We start from the raw sequence: 20469 nt of genomic DNA, 5'->3' as shown, positions 1-20469 counted from the left end.
CCAGATAAAGGTTTGCAAATATTTTCTCCCATTCTGTGAATTGTTGTTTTGCTTTCTTGATGGTGTCCTTTGAAGCATAAAATTTACCAGTTTTACTTTTTGTTGTTGCTTGTGCTTTTGGTGACATATACAAAAAGTGTTGAGAGGAAAAAAAAAAAGTGTTGAGGACATCTAAAAGGAATTCAGCTTCAGATCTTACCCATGCCCACTAGTATCATCTGGGAAGTCATAAAAAGCTTTTGTTCTTTCTACTTGAGACAAAGAAAATTTAATTTTATTATGAAATATTTAAGATATACATAAAAGTGTAAAGAACATATACCTGTGTCCCCCCCTTACCCAACTTAAGAAATTTTGCCCATAAAGTTGAAGTCCCTGTGTCCCCTCCTTCCCTTCCGGCAGTAACCATTACTCTGAATTTGGTATTTATTATTCTCATGAATTTCTTTATACTCTCACTGCACGTGTATGTACCTTTTACCAAAATATGGTATTTTTTAAGCTTCATATAAGCAGCATCATGTAACACATATTCTGAAATTTGCTTTTTCTCCACTCCACACTGATTTAACTATGTTGATAAAACTGCTACATGAATAGAGATCTAGTTCATTAATTTCCACAGTGGCTAAACATTGTATAAATACACTGTTTGTCCATCCCATAGATGAACATCCATGTTGAAATAGCCAAAAACTGGGAAAAACGACACTAAACATTTTTGAACACATGAAATAGCTTCTCTAGAACCATGGCTTTCCTTATCTTTTTGACTGCAACCCACAGTAAAAGAAATACATCTTATATCTTGACCCTATGCAGACATATACTTGTGTGTAGGTGTGATCAGCATGTAACAAAAGCTTCATATAACAATACTATCTGTTAACTGCTGTGTTGTTATATTCCCTTAAATAAACAAAAGATGGCTTACAGACACTAAATTGATTTCATGACTTCCCTGTATAGGTTTTCAACATGGTTTAAAACCTGTTCAAGAGAATCAGCCCAAGGAGTGAATTTTGTGGGTCCTGACATGTCTTAGCTCAGGATGCTATAGCAAAATACTATAGAGTGGGTGGCTTAAATAACAAACATTTTTTCTCACAGTTCTGGAGGCTGGACATCCAAGACCAGGGTACTAAACATGGTCAGATTCAGCTAAGAGCCTTCTTCCTGCATACAGACAACTAGCTGCCTTCTTACTGTGTCCTCTAGCATGCAAAGCTCAGGTCTCCTGTCTTCTTATAAGAGCACTAATCCTATCATGGGCACTTCCCTGTTATCTAAACTTAATTACTGCCCAAGGGCTCCACCTCCAAACATCAGACTGGGGAGCAGGGTTTCAACATATGAATTGGGGGGTAGGGGGAACACAAACATTCAGTCCATACATGAGGTATACACATATTCAGCTTTACTAGACAACTCCACTGTTTTCCAAAGTAGCCATAGCAAATTATGCTTGCGCAAAAAGACAGGTTGTCACTGTTCTGCCTCCTGGATTTAAATGTACTCCTGATTTGCCTACATGAAATAGCATCTTGTAAAGTTTGTGTTTCCATAATTAGTGGTGCGCCCAAGCATCTTTCCTGTTTACTGGCCATCTGTATTTTCCTGTTCCACCAACTATGAGACAGGGAATCTATCCATGGAAAGAGAATCAATCAAACATTACCTTCTCAGGAAAACTTCCAATTCTTCTCAGGCCAGAGCAAAGTAGAATCAACAGCAAAAAGAATAAAGGAAAACTAGGTGGAGAAAAGACGTTTTGTTTTTCTTAGAGCTAAAAGCCCTAATTTGGCCCACAGGAAAAATCTGCTCTTGCAAAAAGTCTAGCCATGCAAACCTGGGTAAGTTGTTATTCTTCTGTTCTCGGTCTTCCAATCTGCAAAATTAGGATAACAATCTGTACCACTTCTTACTCCCATGTGGAAATTCTGAACTAAACATTCTTTTAAAACTTTGAAAATTAAGAGTTTGTAGACAGTCAAGGTTCTATGGTGTTAGCCAGTGCCTTCCAAAAGCCTCGGGAAGATGATGGAACCATAGTCCTTCAAACAGCTTCCTAGAATGAGCTGCTGCCCTGAATTCTTGCATGAGAAGCCCAACAGCTCCGCAGAACATCAAATTATTACCTAAAATAATACAGTCCTACCTTTCAGTCTCAGAAAAGAGATCTAAAAAATTCTTCATTTTATAGGTCCGGAAATTAACTCCTCTTGGTCAGATGGCCTTTCTGGAGTCTCCTAGTCTCTGGTTCAGGCTTTTCATACACTAGCCACCACACCCTCTGGTCGAATGGCCCTTGTGCTGCAGATGCCAAGATCCATCCTACCGTCGGACTTGCCTGCTTGCGTCAGACTCCATCACAGGAGTGAGGGTTCAACAGTGAACAATACTCCACACCTTCCTGCTCTCAGGAGGGAGCCATCATGGAAAGGAAACAGAAATCTCAGGTGTCAATTATCAAAAGCACAAAAGAAAAAGCTGGTTATCATATAGCTTCTTTCACCAAAGAATAAGAAGCTGGACCGATACAATTTACAAGCAAGGGGCCATGATCTATGAGATCACATGGATTGTTGCTGCCATATCCCCCTTCTGAGGTTTGACTCCATGGCCGGCACTCGTTCTGACCCTTCACTCACCCACCCCACACCAAATGGGATCTCAAGGCTAGGCGGAAACGAAGAAACAGTGAATGCTCTTCACAACAGCAGTGCTGAACTGAACAGCAAATGGGTGCTCTTTCCGCATCACTATAATGCGTACAATCATCACTTGCATCTTTGTCTGAGCTCACTGTTCCTTCCAGTATTTTCGATTGCCGCCTTCTGCTCCAAGTGGATTCTCCCAGCCAAAGCTCCACGGTAGCCCAGGAACTTCTCAGATTCTGTGACTCGGTGCTCTCAAACATGGAGTCAAGGAAGTAAAGAAAATCATACCTACCAATGACCCAGGAAGATCGCTCCTTCATAGATCAGTAATATAGTTAAGACAAGTCCTAGAAGAAATTCACTTTACTTTGGCTACAAAATTGGAGCTGAAGAGAGATATGCATATATTTGGTCAAAGACTTATCTAGAATTTTTCTCCAGAGTGAAGTTATAAATAGCTGCCATCTACCATGAAAAACATACCAATAAGGCAAGGCAAGGCAAGGCCAAAAGCTAGCCAAGAACAAAAGGAGGAAGGCAGAATGAGAGTAAGTACTTAGCCACAAATTATTTTACCTACTCGTTCTACAAATGCAGCATCGAAGGGCAAAAAGGTTAAAAGCAAGGGCCTAGATAAACAATTTTCTTCTAGAGTCCAAGAAAAGAAGAGTTTCTCACAGGCACTACTACATCTAAGTCTCAGATACAAGGTAGTACAACAGAACCATTCCAAAAACCTGAAAACATTTCCCCAACTGTTCACAGTGTATTTTCTAATTGTTACCAGGCCCCTTTCCAGTGCAAGTAGAACTAAAAAAATTCTTGAGGAACAATAAGAGATCGAGAAGTGGTATTTTAGGAAATATAGGCCTCATTCTCCCCACCTCCCCATTCCCCTTTACATGAAGATAAGTTACAAAAGTCATGAGATGCTAATATGGAAGTTCCTCTCATTTGTAGAACCAAATAATAAAACCAGAAAGTAGAATCAAATTAAAAGAAAAGTTCTTTAGGCTGTTTTTGAAACACCATACATTTGATTCAATGTTTGACCACGTGCAAAGTACATACAGTCACGGCGCCCTGTCCTGGTGCACTGGTCTCTGAGAAGTTAACTGTCAGCTGACCTTCAGTTCCCAGGAGCAAAGGTGCCTAGCACTAGGAGGCTTTCTGCTCTCTTTAGAATCCCACTGGTCCTAGCTGGGAAGGGACGCAGGGGCTACAGGACAGCCAGAGCAAAGCTACTTTTATCAAGACCTAACACCAACGGTCACTTGCAAGATATTTTGGGAGTCGGGCACAGCTACTGCTGGGAAAAAGTTGGCACATCGATAAGATCTGTTAACAAAATATAATCCGCTTTCACATCCAAAAGCTAACTTAGGAGCTGCTCCAGGCACCATCTAATTAACTGAAGCAGATAGAAAAAAAATCCTCAGAAATTATGATTGTTTAAATACACTCTATTTTATTTTGTCTTAAAATAGTTTAACCTTTATGCTACAGACTTATTTCAAAAAACAGAAAATCTTATCTTGCACCAAAAAATATATATATAACACTCTGTTTTATTATTATTTTTTCTCCAAAGACCATTAAATACTAAATGGAAACAAAAACTAAATAATGAATGTAAAGAAGAACCAAATTTTGTTTTAAAAACTAGAGTTGCACATTTTAAAACATTAATTCTAAGCAATGATTTGTCGTCACTGCATCAAGTCCACACTCACACTCCAGCAACAGCAGATCTGTTAACCACCAAGTGCATTGGTTCCTAGCCATACAATGGCTAACATTTCATTTTCATGGTAAGAGGAGCAAAAGGCTTCATATGACCTTTGTACTCTTTAAAAAACAAAACAAAACAAAACAACAACAAAAATATTTCCTAGTTATCCAGTGATTTCTCTTTTAAGATCACTACCCTTTAAAATTTGTTAAAAGAATAAGAAGTATGTAGTGTTTTAAATAAAATGAAAAATACAACAGCAATGGACTAAAATACGTGATTATTTTAAACAAACAGTGCACAATCTGAGGAAGTTTGGTTAGGGCGCAATCATTTTTATATATACATGGAAGTCACATCATACACATACTGGAAAACAGAGATTAGGGGGCTCGTTGCATTTTAAAAAAAAGTTCAAACTAAAAGACAACATTGTGTCCCCAGCTCTTTCAAAAACTTTGTGACACAGTATAAAAAGCAGGCAACAAATTCATTTTGAAGTTACCTATGGTGGTGCTATTCTGCTAAAAGGAACAGTGAACAATGGACTAAGTTAGAAAATCAGATGGTTCATATTCACAACTGATGATAATAAAAGCAGAATTTATGCAATGCTCAACTGTAATAAATCCTGGAGTCCACTCAGTCTGGCCCCTTCCATCAGAATGGAAAGACAACTACTGGTGAGTAGATGTATACGCTCTAGGGCAGCCAGGATGACCTGAGAGCTAGTTACTGCTCTGTGGTTTCACACTGGAGGGGAGGGGAGGGAGGAGCTTAACTAAATTGGTGCCACAATCCAACCCGTGACCCAAGTGCACCACTTGAGCAGAGACACTACTTTGAATAATGTTCTGTGGAGCATAAAGAAGTACTGATGCTACCAAATGCCAACACTTTAGTTAAAAAACAATTCCTTTAAAAGAAATTTCAAATGTCATTGGACTTGTTTCCCACAGAATTCTATCAGTAAAACACCTTGCCAGAAGCCACATCCTCACTCTTCTGGATCTGGCAATGAAAGAAGAGCTCAAACAGTCTCTCTACAGTTAGTAGGTGGAAAAATCCCAACCCTGTAGGGGGAAAAAAGCTGAGTGTTTCTACCATCCCTCCCTCTCCCCTTTTTGCATGTTAACTTCTAAATCGCTGTTCTGGCAACCAGTCGGGTAGTCAGGATGCTGAAACAGGGGCAGGTGTGGGAAAAGTGCAACCTGGTGTAAAAACACAAGGCCACAGCGCCCTGCTCCCAATCCACTGTGCATATAGCACACCAGAAGAATTCTCTTTAGAAGATGACTATTGGGGGCTAAAGGAAGTGTGTCATGGGAAATCACCTGCTGTGTGGAATCAAACAAAACACACTATGAACGTAAGAATAGGTAATGCGAAAACATTCTTTAAAATGGGGCTCTGCCCTGATACTGGGGAAAAAATAAGCTGCAAAAACTTCAAGTCATATAATCCACTCTATTCTTGTCCCAATGATTTTCCTGGAAAACACAGACCAGAAATTGTACATTTCTGCTTTGTCTAGCATTTTAATTCAAGTCAAAAACAATGTGTAACAGTAAAATTCAATAAATTAATCCTAAAGTAAAATGTGAAGGTCCAAGGATACACCAGTAGTGAATCTGCAGAAGGTCCTATTTAGCTCTGGCCTCTGGATCTTTGGTTTTTGTCTAGAACTGTGGCCATGTGAGAGATCTGATATATGAGGTGCTAAAACTTGAGGTTCATGATCTTTTAAAAGCCTGATTAAAACTAGATTGGCAGAAAAATATTAGTTGATGAAGAACAGAGGCCAGATCAAATGAGATGCTACGAGAGAAGACCAAAGAACACATGCTCATACCCATTCCCATGGAAGAGGTATATGGAATAACTAAAGCAGCAGGAAGAAGGGTAAAGGGATAAATGAGTCTTTATAGAAAAACTGGAGAAAAGGCCAGGCAGGTGGAGCCAGGCAGACTCTGACGCATGCACACGCAAGGGTGTCCCATTTGTCTCGGTGGCCACACCACACCTACCCTGCACAGTCCCATGTGCAGAACAGGCGCTTGGTACATTTAGTATGTCCACTAAATGACAACTGAAAATGGTACTTCTCGTGCTCTTAAGATAAGGAAGAGCCACCAAGGCATTTGAGGAGGGAGGCAAGGGCTACAGCAATGTTATATGGTAAATATGGAAACAACAACAACAAAAAGCAAACAAAAACCATGGAAAAACAAAAAGATGAGGTCTTCTAAGCCAATAGTACTTCACTCCTCCCCGTGCACAGTACATAGTGTTCTAACTAGGTATTGCTTGTAAAAGAATTCACTAGTAACTACAACATGTTATAGGAAAAAAGGTAGTAACTAATGCCACAAAACTCCAACACTGGCATTTCCTGAATTCCCTGAAGCTCCTAACCACCCTTTGCTTATTTAGATACTGTAAAACCTACAGTGTCATTTATGTGCTTTGCATCTGGTTTCTTATGGTTCATTTTGATTTTTCCACTTTTAGATGGTAGAGGAGAAAAATACCCAAATATAGCATCAGGTCTATTTATACAGCTCAAGCGTTACTTAAAACAGTTGTTGTACATCCTTTACAGAGAGACCAGCTATGAAAGAAGGCACTGCCTTCTCAGACTTGTAAGTGCCCACAGTCTTAGAGACGAAGACAACTTTTCATATTCTACTGAAGTAATAGGTTTCTGTGTTCTCCTGTTATGTAAACAAACCAGGAAAAAAAAGCTGAGGGACAAAGATTTTCTTACTGATCTCTCAATGCTCTCCTTACATGCCCAGAAAACCTCATGGGTATCTAACTGAAATGCCTCTGCCCCAAAAGGAGACATTTTCCAAAAAATTATGAATTATTGCAACAAGGAGACCAACTAAGTCACCTTAGCAGTATTTATAAACACAAAGGGGCATATCAATTATTTGTGCTGTGGGAAATCAGCCAGGAGCAAAGTCAGGAAAGAAGGCAGAAGACTCAAGCTAAAAGAAAAGTAATACTTCTGTCTTCTATTTTTAAGGACAGGTTTTCAAATGCACATGCCCTACTAGGTGCCAATAAGGACCTGACTAAATGTGTGCAAATGCCCTAAGGTAGGAGTGCCAATGGGTGGGCTGACAGTGGTCAAGGCTAGATATTAATTTTATTACACAGAAAAATAAATACAAGATTCAAAAACTGAAATCCATTTCACCTGGTAGTTAAAATATTATTCTAAAAGGAAGGCAGAGTTTCCTAAGATTGAAAGTCACCAAGTAAAATGAAGTTGTCTAAGTTGTCTAATAAAATTCATCATTCTCCTATTCCTACTGAGGGAAAGAAGAAATTCTTTTCTCTGTGCTAAGTTATTTTCCTAAGTGACTTCTTTTAATTAAAAAAAAAAAAAAAAAAAGGAAGTGGGGGCAATTTTCCATGAGTTTGGATTATACAAATGCCACAAACAGCTTCTGAGGCTGAAGCTATGACAATGAACTTCCATGTCACAAAGAGGAGGAGGAAAAGGAAGGGAACAGTGCAGAGGAGACACAGTGACATTGTATTACAGTAGGTATTTACGTCTGCTATCCTCATCCAAGGTAAGATCAACAACTTCCGCAGGTGAAGCCCAAGTCTGCTGGGGAGTCACAGCAGTCCATGACTGTGTTTGCCGGGTGCTGACATACTGCGTGCCCGAGCCATGCTTCCACGAAGAAACACTCTGAATCACACCTCCTCGAGGATGAACACACCTGCAATTGAGATGAAGAATAAAAGTATAAGTACGGTTAATCCCACTGTAGGAAAAATATAAGGCAATATGGCTTCACTAGCACGGAATGATACCTTCACAAAGATAAGCCTATATGAGTCTGTGAAATGTGAGTCTGTGAAACTTCCAACCAATATCCTTCCCTTTTTCCTCCCTATTTGTCTCCCTCCTTGCCTTTTGTCAAGTTTAGTCTAAAAGTGTCAGAAACTCCTGAGTTATGTCTAGATCTGTTACTGACAATGCATAGGTAACATGATGTTTCTCTGAACACATTTAAACCTCTGGGGTCTTCAGGACAGGGCAGAATACGAATCCAGAGCAAAACTGGGATACCCAAACAATCTTAATCTAACCAAACGACATGGTAAGAAATGTAAGTACAAGCTGTTTTAAAATAAGTCCTATGCCATACTGGGAAGAATACCTTCAAAGACAGTATTAGTAATACTCTTTTACAGACTGGATTTCTAGAAGTCTGTAAGTACTAGGTCATGCATAAAGGATCAATTTTCCTTATCCTGAAGGTCACAACAGAACACTTGGCTCATTCATCTGAAGTGCTTACGTGCTTTAGTTCAGTGAAAGTACCAAGGTTGAAGTACTCAGTTAAGGTTCTTTAAAAGTGCTTTATCAAAGGGACAGAACTGCCTTGGTGATAAATCTCACCAAAAGCTCACTGGAAGAAAAAGGTTTCGAAACACTGACATAATGAATTCCACATTCCAGTCAAATGATAAAACTGAGCCTCCAGGATGAATCACTGAGTAACTGGATTCAGATGAGAGGAAGGCAGGCACTCAAGCTATCGTTGCTACTTTTGTTCTCACATCCATCACATCCCTATGTAATATATGTAAGAAGTGACAGTTGGCAGGATTCTAGTCACATTAACTACTATAGTGGATCTTGAAAAGCTGTTTAACAACCTGTGTACAATAAGCGATGCTGGGTCACTTGAGAATTCCAGCTTTGATACACTGCTACCTGCACTGCCAGGTTCAAAAGAACATTAGGGTAACAATGGACAAATTTTAGCTGCAGAACTGCCCAAGGACCCCTAAGCTCCTGGAAAGAGGTCCTGTTCTTACAAAGGTAGCTTGAAAACTACTCCCTTACCGAGTGAGGTGCCGAAACACAGATCCCTCAGGGCCAGAGCAGAGCAGGGGGCAGAAGGTAGATTTGTTACCATACCAGAGGCCCATCATCTGTTGAGAATGGGTTAAGTAGCTACTAGCCCAGAGGCTACTATGTTTTCAAAGATTAGCCAGTGAAAAGCATTAAAATAGGAGACATAAAGTCCAAAGGCTAATCCAGATCTGTCCAACGCATTAAGTACACTCAGATGGAAGTGATCGTGTAATCACGGAAGAATGTCAGCCAAAGGAGTCCATTCAATGTTTACAGAAACAGTTTTGATGACTGATGGCACTAGAATACTGTTTCTTAAGCAGTCTCACCTCATTGGACAATCCCAACAGACCTATGAGGTAGATGTGGAAGTTATTATCCATACTCAATCGAAAGCAAAACGGAGGGTTAAAGCGGTTACATGATTTGCCCAGGGTCATACTGCATGACAGTGGTGGGCCAAGGAGCTTCAAGCCAGGTCTGATGTGGAGTCCAATGCTTTTCACAACATCACGCTGTCACTTCACAAATGTGTATGTTAAGTTAGGTAAGGCAAAACACAGTGAGAGTCAGCAGAGTGCAAAGACAGGCCCAGATTAATGACTTAAAAATATAAAGTTCTTCAATAATTCAAAAGCTCATCTGTACAAGTACTAATTAAAGTAATCGTAGCTAGAAATTTAGTAGAATTCAGAGAATGAATGACTACAGAGAGAATCGATGTCATCTTTGGCAGAATTCCTAGAAATACTTCTGAAATAAAAGAGGTATTTAGTCCCAACTGTTACTCTATACTGCTCCCTAAGTAATCATACAAGGGATTGACTTTAAAAGGGATCTGAGCCAATCTGCTCATTTTACAGAAGAGAAAACCAAGGCCAAAAGGCAACTGTCCAGGGTCTGAAGCAAGGTAAGCACAGAACCCAAACAAAACGAGGTCTCCGGCAGGGAGTTTATTTTCCACTAAGTAACTATGCCTTCCTCAGACTACAGCTGAAGTACTGTACTGTGTCTGGTTGTAAGGAGCACTGCTTAGCCCCTGGGAGTCATTACAGCAAAGCAGATTCTAGAAGGTACTGATACTATACAAGAGTGAGAGGTGTAGAGCCACTATTTACTACTGAGGAATGATGGATAGAGGGAGAATAAGGAGATGAGGCACTTCAACTATCTAAATTAGATCACTTCTGTAGTTATATTACAAATGATTCCAGTTACTGGAAACTAACTTGGACTACTTTAAGCAAAAAACAGAATTTGTTGGAAAGACACTTGAGGACCTCAAAGAACCTAAGGATGATGGGATAACTAGGCCTCATTCACTGGACTCAAGCCCCAACCTCTCAGTCTGTTTCTCTTATTTCAAAATTTTAGATTCTCTGGAGAATGTGATGATTCCATCTTTAGTCAAAAGTTCTCCTGGCTCCTATTTAACTGTAACTAGAAGGTCAATTCCCAAAGAAGGGAGAATCGCCATGGAAGAAGGTGGCTACTCCATCTTGTACAGAGATCTCAAGAGCAGACTAACAACCATCAATCAGTTTACAGAGGGAAGCTTTAGGTGATCATGACTATACAACAATTATAACTACTATCAAATGGAATCAACTTCTTTTTACGCTCTCAAGCAAGTGCTGGGACATCTATCAGGAATACGAAAGAGTATTCTAATACTTCTAAGGTTATCATTGAGTTTAAAATTTTTAAGAATACAGGCAAAACTCTCCTTTTAGAAGTCACGGGGTGCAGTGGTGGGAAGGCTCTGACAAGAAGATGGTGCAAGAGGGACTTCTGTTTTTTGTTTTTGTTGTGTTGTGTTGTTTTGAGAGAGAGCAAGCAAGCCAGACAGCAAGCACAAGTGGGGGAGTGGGGTAGGAGGGGCAGAGAGAGAGAGAGAGACAGATGATCCCAAGCAGGCTCTGCCCTGTGAGCACAGAGCCTCATGTGGGACTTGAACTCACAAACCATGAGATCATGACCTGAGCAGAAATCAAGAGTTAGTTGCTTAACTGACTGAAACACCTACATACCCCGAGACTTCCGTTTCTTGATCAGAGTGCTAGTTACCGGAGTATGGGCAGTTTGTAAAAACTAAAGCGTACATTTATGACTTTTCTAAGTGTGTTAAAGTCAATAAAACACTCAAAAAATTTTTTATGATTTAATGACCTCAATCATCTTAAATAAAATGGTAGCTAAGAGATGGATGAGGCCAGAACAAGGCTTTTAACACATTCCCTTTTTAAATACACAGCAAAAGGACTCATGCTGGTAAACAAAGAGTGCTGGAGAAACATTTCAACTATTTTATAAGACGGTGTACATTACAGATCAACTTATACCAGATAGGGAAAGGTTTCAGGAGGAAAAGGGACCAGAACAATTGTTATAAGCCCTACAGAGATGCCCTATAAAAACAGAAGTGAGAGACTCAAAATTTTGTTAAGTCTATGCACATAAACTATACAGTTTCAGGTATTAACACATACCCTTTCCCTGTATGATGAAAGACACGGAGGGGGAACATACTCAGCTGTTTTTAAGTTTGTTTGTTTATTTTGAGAGACAGTGAGCGAATAAGCGGGAGAGGGGCAGAGAGAAGGGGAGGGAAAGAGAAACCCAAGCAAGATCCATGCTATCAGTGCAGAGCCCAATGCAGAGCTCAACCCCATGAACTGTGAGATCATGACCCAGGCAGAAATAAAAAGTTGAATGCTTAACCTACTGAGCCACCCAGGAGTCCCATACTCAGCTGTTTTTTTAATTCATCCAAACTAATTCTAGTGTAGATACAGGCTTTGTTTTCACAAAGCATTTAATCTGCATATGATTGACAATAGGTACAAAACATAATCTAGAGTCATATTTTGAGTCCTATATTCAAGAAAATGCTTAGGACTCACTTCCCCCCAAAAAACCTACTTTATAAACAGTAAGTTTTGATAGAATAATTTCCTGCTCTTCATATACTGAAACCAATAAAGGAGAGACTTCACAGTGGAAAATAAAAAACAGAGAAAGAGGGCAGGCTCTCATGGTCAGCTTTAATACAGTTCATTTACTATCCTAAGAAAACAACATTAAATATTAATCATTTTTGCTCTCATTTACAGAGCCTGAACGTGACCTCTTAGATAACATTCCTACTTATTTTTCCTAGCTAAAGATGAAGTGAATCTTCGTGGCTTCAGAGAAATGCCTGTCTGCCTCCCCTGCTTTTTTAGGGTTAATGTTTACAATTAGTTCTAGGAAGCAATCGTCTTAAATGCAAAATGCTTCTAGCATCAACTCTTCTGTTGTGGGATGAACCAACATTAAGACAAATGAACACAGGACCAAAGACTACAGTGAGTGAGGTTAGGATCTGATTATTCCCAAAAGCCTCAGAGGACAGGTATCAAAGAAACTGTTCTAACAGTTCCGTAACAGAAAGATCTGTGCTATATCCATTTATCTTCCTAGGGCAATTACCAATGAAGCTGGCAGAAGAAAAGGAAAAAGGAAAAAGAAAAGTATCGGCATGAGGGCCATAAATTAAAAGTTCTGGCAAAATTAAGTGGGCACAGAGGAGCTAGAGGTGCTGGAAAGGTCTCTATCTCATTGGCAAAGAACATCTTGTGAAACTGGACTGTCCAAAAATTAACTCCTAGAAATGATAACATTTAGGTAACACAGAGAGTTAATTACAACAATACAAGGCAGCCATAAAAGATGCATTCAAACCATTAGTTCAGAAGGCATGCTTTCTAGTCTATGATTAGAAGAAACACAGAAGCTAAAGGAACATATCAAATCTAAATTAAAAGAGCAGGTAAAGATATTAACATGCAAGAAAAGAAAAACTTAAAAAAAAAGACACACTGTAACTAAAATTACTGAGTGCAATGTCAAACAAAATTCTTCCAATAAGGAAAAACGGCAATGCAATGCAAATCAGAGCATTCCCAAAGAGAAAAGCTCAAGAACCAATTCTGAGTTTTTAAAAACTCTCAGCCCACAACAAGGTAGAATATCAAAAAGAAAAAATAAGAACAGGACAACTAAATCCAAACAAAACATCTATGCATGCAAATCAAATTAGAACAAAAAGATGTGGATCAAAACCTAAAACCTTTTTCCAAGCGATAACCCTGCCAGAAGCCCATCAATACTTCATAACTGCAACCCTAGACCTGTAAAAGAAATAAATTCCAGATGAGATACAGGCAGCCAAAAGAGTAACTCTGAAGCAACCAACAAGAAAACTTCTCCCCCCACCTGCTCCTCAGCTTTTAATCTCAATTATTTGAAAGATTATCATGCTTCCTCTAAAGAAAGTGCTAGAAAATGTTCAGAAAGACACAAAAGAGCCAGTAAGACTCTATTCAGTCCTCGACCCAAAGACCAAAATAAAAGACCCTCTCAGAATGACACAAGCGTCAGCCCAAAGTACTCTAACGAAACTTCTCAACGCCAACATTCTATTGTATGGGCAGCATTAACCACCACTGAGATTTCATAATACATTTGTCACCTCTAAGACCGTATTTCCACAGGATTCAAACCAAAGTATCAGAATACATCTTTATGCTTCAGAGCCTGTAAGGAAAAAGTCCTTGAAAGTAATGTTATGTACTGTATGTTATTTAAAATGTAGTCAGCCACTTGACTTAGTTCAAGAGTGGAACAAACATATCTATAGAGTAAAATGACAATCTGGATAAAAGACCTAATAAGTATGGAGAAGGGTGTACTAGACAAAGTGTGCGTGTGTGTGTGTGTGTGTGTGTGTGTGTGTGTGTGTGTGTGTTGGGAGTGGGTAGGAACTTAAAATTTAAATTTCTGAGTTTTAAGAGAAATATAATGATAATTTTAACTCCGGATACCAAAAATATTGGTAGAAAAAAAGAAGCTAAGGAGTTCATGATGGAAGAAAAGTTGAACAAAGAAGCCAAGAAGAAGGGTGGCTCACTCTGTAACATTTGTAGGCACAAGTAAACAGTAAAGAAGCGAGACTTGATATAAGTTAATACAGAACTGAACCAAGTAACATGTTTCGAGAGAGAAAGAGATTAAGTAATAAGCAACACAGGTTATTACCTACTCTTTGCTACTTCAGTAGGAACACATGACTAACAGTGAATTAAAATTTGAAATGTAACTCAAGACAAAATTGGTGAATGGAGAATGTGCAAACTGAAGATAATTTACCTGTATCAATCTGTTAATAGGCAAGGTAAGGTTTACAGTAGGGAATAAAAGGATACTCATGTCTTCTTTATTGCAAGGAACAATGGTGAAATAAATAATGGCAAACACATGCTAAAGTAAAGGAAAAAAACCAGAAGGTCTATAGTCTTTCATCTAAAGAGGTTAAGTCAACATGAAGGGAACAGATTAAAAAAAAGAGAGAACAGGAAAAAGTATTTGATTAAGGCAGGAAAAAAAAAAAAAAAGAAAAAAAGAATGAGATTAAGGAAAGACAGAAGAACGAAAATTCTTTCCCACCAGAAAAGGGGAAATAATCATTAAACACAGGAAAGAAAAAAGGAAGCACCTATGCAGGAATACTTCTGGCATAAACACAGGACAGAAGATGGAAGTGGTTAGGTCTGATAAAGTGAACTGGCCGCTTTTGGGGAGAAGACATGTTAAACTATGACATAATTTTACAACCTTAAAGTCCCAACAGGTATGACCTGAAAAATGCTCTCAGAAAGTAGAATCAGTTCTAAGACAAAGGTACCTTCGATTTATACGCATGTGTATTTTGCCTGCGCTCTCTCCTCCTAAGTTCACTTTTTATATAAACAACAGAAGAAATGCTGGTGAATGTTTTCCTTTCTAACCAAAGAGTAAAATCAGATCTAAGAGCCAGGTAATGTAGATATTGTGTAGATATATGTATCTACTTGGGGAAATCAGGAAAAAAATCACAATTTAACTCTTGCAGCATAGAAGAAAAGTTGTTTGCTATATAGAACACAGATTTTCTGGAGTCTAAATTTTTGTTTTCTATATAAGTGTGTGTGTGTGTGTGTGTGTGTGTGTGTGTGTGTGTGTTAAATGTTCCTCAGGAATACCTCTGAGAGGACTATAACCAATTCTTAGGAACACTATCTAAAGCAAGAATCAGCAAATGTTTTTCTACATAGGGCTAGACAGTTAATTACCTTAGGCTTTGAGGGCTATCGGGTGTCTGTTGAAACTTCTTCTCAACTCTGCCACTGGAATGCAACAGCAGCCACAAACAATACGTAAATGAACAAGCATGGCTCCATCCCAATAAAATTTTATTTATGGATAAATATACTGTATTTACGTGAATTTCGTAAAACTTTCACAAGTCATAAAACATCATTCTTCTTTTGATCCCATCCCCCCTCAACCATTTCACAATGTAAACTAGGGGCGCCTGGGTGGCTCAGTGGGTTAAGCATCTGACTCCAGCTCAGGTCATGATCTTGCAGTCTGGGAGTTCGAGCCATGTGTCCAGCTCTGTGCTGACAGCTCAGAGCCTGGAGCCTGCTTCGGATTCTGTCTCCCCCTCTCTCTGCCCCTCCCCTGCTCACACTCTGTCTCTCTCTCAAAATATTAAATACTAAAAAAAAAAAAAAAATTTTTTTTTAATTAAAAAGTAAACTAGTCTTAGCACAAGGTCCATATAAAAACAGGCAGCAGACCAGTGGGCTATAGTTTGCTCACCCCTATCTTTAAGAATGACAAACTTCAAAAGTTATTTTCATAACTCTAGACAAATTTGATGTCTTGTGGCTTTTAATCCTAAAAATAGGACTGCCGGAGTCACATGAACATCACTAGAAATATACTATGTTAGGAATAGACCAAAGTAACTCGCAGGTTTTAATGAACGACAAGAAGAGGTGCTTTAGGAAACAAGCATACAGGTATGATGTCAGATGTATATTTCCCAATTGTTTGCTCCCAACACATTTCAAGATAAAGTGAAAGGCAAGAAAATATGAATGACAGGGGGGAAAGGTAGGATGACACTTATGCCATAAGAGAAAAATCCGTCAAGGTATCTAGACATTTGCTAAAAATATGAGGAAAACATCAGTTCTATTTCACATGCATATATGGTTGAGATGTTCTTGATAGAAGATGCAACACATTCTCAAGCTCATTATCATGTCTAATCAAAAAGCATTTTCTAAGCCACAGGAAGCTACGAGATAGCTCCCACCATTCATGCCAGCCATGCCATGAGGACTACCACTTTCTTCTCACTTTATGGTTAAAATCAAATTCACATTTAAAATATCAGAATGCTCCACTAAATGTCCTACCTTGCATGTTCCTGAACTCCCACAATCTCCACTTCACTATCTGAAGAGGCAATATTAATTTCTTCATTGAGTGGTACATTGCCAGCCGATGTCTTGTCACTTGCTAGGAATCCTGGATCCAAATGACCTGAGAGAGAAGGGGGGTAAAATAAGCACTACAGTCTGACTTCTTACAAGCAGCATGAAACACTCATTGACAGATTTCCCATCCAGGTTAATCACAGAAACAGAATTGCCATATGAGAGCTTGGCAGAGTGAAACTGTCAAGTCTCTCATTCATTCTCTATTCATTAGGAGGAAAAAAAACTAAGTACTTTAGTAAATAGATATATATAAATTATGATAATACTCTATTATATTTTATTCCATAATGCTTTTTGGATTCAACTCTAGTCTCCTTTTAAATGACCTGTATAACAGGTTTGTCACCACCTAGAGGGCAATAAGGTTCTCTACTGCTTACCGGTAAATTTTATTATTTATTTATTTACTTACTTATTTACTTATTTATTTATTTATTTATTTGTTTTTAAGTAGGCTCCACAACCATTGTGGGGCTTGAACTCATGATCCTGATATGAGGAATCACAACTCTTCTGACTGAGCCAGCCAGGCGGCACCACCACCACCACCACCACCACCACCACCACCACCACCACCACCACCCCCCACCCCGGGTAAATTTTAACAGAACAAAATTCTAAAGCAGAAAAGCTCAAAGGCATAAATAGAATAAATAACAGAGGTACTCATTAATATCATATTTACACTGGAATGCTTTATGAAAGTTTTAACAAACTTCTTTTAAACAACTTTAACAGTTTTTCTCAAAAGGAATGTAGAATTGACAAAATCTGACCCAAAACCATGTCTAAAAGAAAAGGCTAGAGGCAGATCACAATTTTTGTTCTGAGCAACTAAAACATAACCTGTACGTTGCTGACAGCTCTTATTAGAAAGAAACCGCATATTCTGAAAAAGCACGACAATTTGTGGCAGTGGGACATATAAGAACTTTTCCACAAGGGGCTTCACAAAGCATCTATTACACGGTAGAATATAACATTCTCCCAACTCACAGAAAACATGAGCTTCACAGAACTCTCTCTCAACAAAGGCTAAGAGCATAACATCAAAGTACACAGGCATATAAACAATTCTAACAAAAGTTAAAATAGTTCAGCCTATGTATCCAGCTCTTAAATGTTCTGACCTTTATGAAATAGAATATCTAGGAGTCAACATGAAATAAACCAAGTTGCAACAGGCACAAATTTTCAATTACTCTTTAAAGGGTATTTTTATTTAAATGTATTATCATCTGATACAATACTGTTCCTCCATATTTAAAAAAAAATCCTTGGTGACACCTCATATAAACGAAGCACGTATCAGTAAGATTTTACACACACAACTCTCCCTTCTCCCTCCATCACCTTCACATCATTCATACCAATGTTTCAAGGTCACTGAGAAACCTTGTACTTCCATACTCCTGCGAACTTTTAGTATAACCCTCTTGGAAAATGATACACAGTCACAAAGCAAAAGTCTTACAATTTCTATACCCTCTGACCTTATAATCCCATCTCTGAGAATTTAATTTAGTCCAAGGGAAAAAAACTTTAAATAAGCAAAATGTTATGAGGTCCAAAGATAGTGACTACAGTCTATGTAGAAACTTGGGGAAACATATGCATAACACAGAAAGTGTCACGTACAACACTTTAAAAATATTTTGGTGCTGGGTAAAAGTTGTAAAAAGCAATCAAGCTTGACTTGGACTGTGGGTCTTTTTTACAATTCTTTAATATTACTTTTACTTTTTTCTTCAATTGAACACGACGCAGATGAGAAAAAAGACTAAAAAGCTTAAAATGGCTTCCAGATACAACAGGTAATTGAGATTATATTACAGTTTGCAAGGGCTTGTTAAACTTTCTGTATTAACGAATAGCCTAAATAGATTCTACACACTGGCAGTGGGTAAATATCTTTGAACGTCACAAGCAAACGAAAGGTGGCATTCACCAGATAAAGCCCAGTTTTGTTAAATCTGGGTTGGTTGCTTAAATGAAGTATGGTTAAATCTTGATTTGGTAAACTCAGATTCTTGCTCTGATGCCAATACCTTGTTTGTGGCCAAGTCTTTTGTCTAATTTCTAGTTCAATGTTGAAGTTAGAACTATCATCATATACACTATTCCTACTACACTTCTAGGAAAGAATACAAATTGATAGTCTCTTTTTTCAAACCTTCAACTTGTCCATATTCAATCTTTTCAGCAGCCTTGCTTTGTGCAACTATAACAATTTGCTTCTTCTATTTGTTCCTACAATAAATACGTGTTTATGACATGCTATGCACTAGGTGCTACGAATACTATAGAGATCAAAGACAGGAGGTGCAGTGCCTATGCTCAACTCAACGAGCTCACGATATACTTGGGGATTAGAAAAAGCAGTACATTATACTATGGCTTGAAAATTGCTGGGGGGTCTGGGGGGATCAGTTGGTTCAATGTCCAACTCTTGATTTCAGCTCAGGTCATGATCCCAGGGTCGTGGGATTGAACCCCGCTTTAGGCTCTGCACCGAGCATGGAGCCTGAGATTCTCTCCCTCTGCAGCTCGTTCTCTCTCTCTCTCTCTCTCAAAGTAAAAGGGGATGGCTCAGTCTGTTAAGTGTCCATCTCTTGATTTTGGCTCAGGTCATAATCTCACAGTTTGTGAGTTTGCACCCCGCATCGGGCTCCATGCTGATAGTGCACAGCCTGCTTAGGATTCTCTCTATCCCTCTCTCTCTGCCTCTCCCCTGCTCACTTTCACTCTCAAAATAAATAAACTTTTTTAAAAAGTTTAAAAAATAAAAAGAAAAAAAAAGAAAATTGCTCAGTCAGAGAGCAATTTAAAGATATGGAAAAGGGAGGGAGTACCTGCGTGGCTCAGTCAATTAAGGGTCTGACTCTTGATTTCAGCTCAGGTCATGATCTCATGGTTCATGGGTTTGAGTCCAGCATCAGGCTCTGCACTAACAGTGTGAAGCCTTCTTGGGATTCTCTTTCCCCCTCTCTCTGCCCTGCCCCCACTCACCATCCCTCCCTCTCTCAAAATAAACAAACATTTTCAATGCTTTTTTTTTTTTTAAGTTTATTTATTTTTGACACAGAGAGAGACAGAGCATGAACGGGGGAGGAGCAGAGAGAGAGAGGGAGACACAGAATCCGAAACAGGCTCCAGGCTCTGAGCTGTCAGCACAGAGCCCGACGCGGGGCTCGAACCCACAGACCGTGAGATTGTGACCTGAGCCGAAGTCGGACACTTAACCGACTGAACCACCCAGGCGCCCCTAAACAAACATTTTCAAAAAAATAAAAAAGACATAGAAAAGGGAAATTTCCCAGACTTAAGAATAATCAAAGACACAGAGCTCTCAGGAAACAGTAGGCACAGATGAGAGGAAGTAGCAATACGGAACACTGTGTTGCCCTTTAGGGTATAAAAGTTCAGTGATTTGTGGGGTAATATAGTAAAAGCAGTAATGGGAAACAAGGCTGGCAAAGTCAACAGAGTTCAGATCATAGTAAGAAGTCTGGAACTTGACCTTGAGAAGTAGGAAACCACTGAAGAATTTAAGCACTGACATGATCTGATTTTCCATTTTTAAAAACTGCTTTTTGGCGTGTAGAAATGGAACTAATATCAAAGCAGGGAATATTAGAGGCAAGAAAAACAGTTAGACTGCTATCCTGGATGAGAAAGGACTATGGCTGAACTAGAAAAAAAACAAAATGGGGAACAGTCTGTGTGCGTGTATACACAGTTAGTAATGGTGGGCAATTCGAAGTAAAAAATGATGGCTAGGTTTCTGATTTAGGTAACCAGATAGAGTAACAGTGC

The 20469-nt window shown here is 38.9% G+C and overlaps 1 protein-coding gene across 5 annotated transcripts in view; it reads right to left on the bottom strand.

The window, feature by feature from the left end:
- Positions 1 to 5532: 5532 nt before the first annotated feature.
- CD3H18orf25 (chromosome D3 C18orf25 homolog) overlaps positions 5533 to 20469 on the bottom strand; it is an 85297-nt gene continuing 70360 nt past the window's right edge. For 2 of the 5 annotated variants that reach the window (XM_042963064.1, XM_042963069.1), the window contains 3 exons: positions 16570 to 16696; positions 15433 to 15486; positions 5533 to 8132 (listed from right to left, as the gene is read on the bottom strand). In XM_042963064.1, coding sequence (XP_042818998.1) covers positions 7943 to 8132; positions 15433 to 15486; positions 16570 to 16696 — 371 coding nt within the window. In that variant the 3' untranslated portion in view covers positions 5533 to 7942. Of the gene's footprint in view, positions 8133 to 11997; positions 13453 to 15432; positions 15487 to 16569; positions 16697 to 20469 lie in introns of those variants that run through there. The other 3 variants (XM_042963065.1, XM_042963070.1, XM_042963066.1) reach the window with 2 other exon arrangements.

The sequence above is a fragment of the Panthera tigris genome, chromosome D3, assembly GCF_018350195.1.
Source record: "Panthera tigris isolate Pti1 chromosome D3, P.tigris_Pti1_mat1.1, whole genome shotgun sequence".
NCBI classification, from domain to species: domain Eukaryota; kingdom Metazoa; phylum Chordata; class Mammalia; order Carnivora; family Felidae; genus Panthera; species Panthera tigris.
This window is presented reverse-complemented; position numbering and strand designations above follow the sequence as displayed.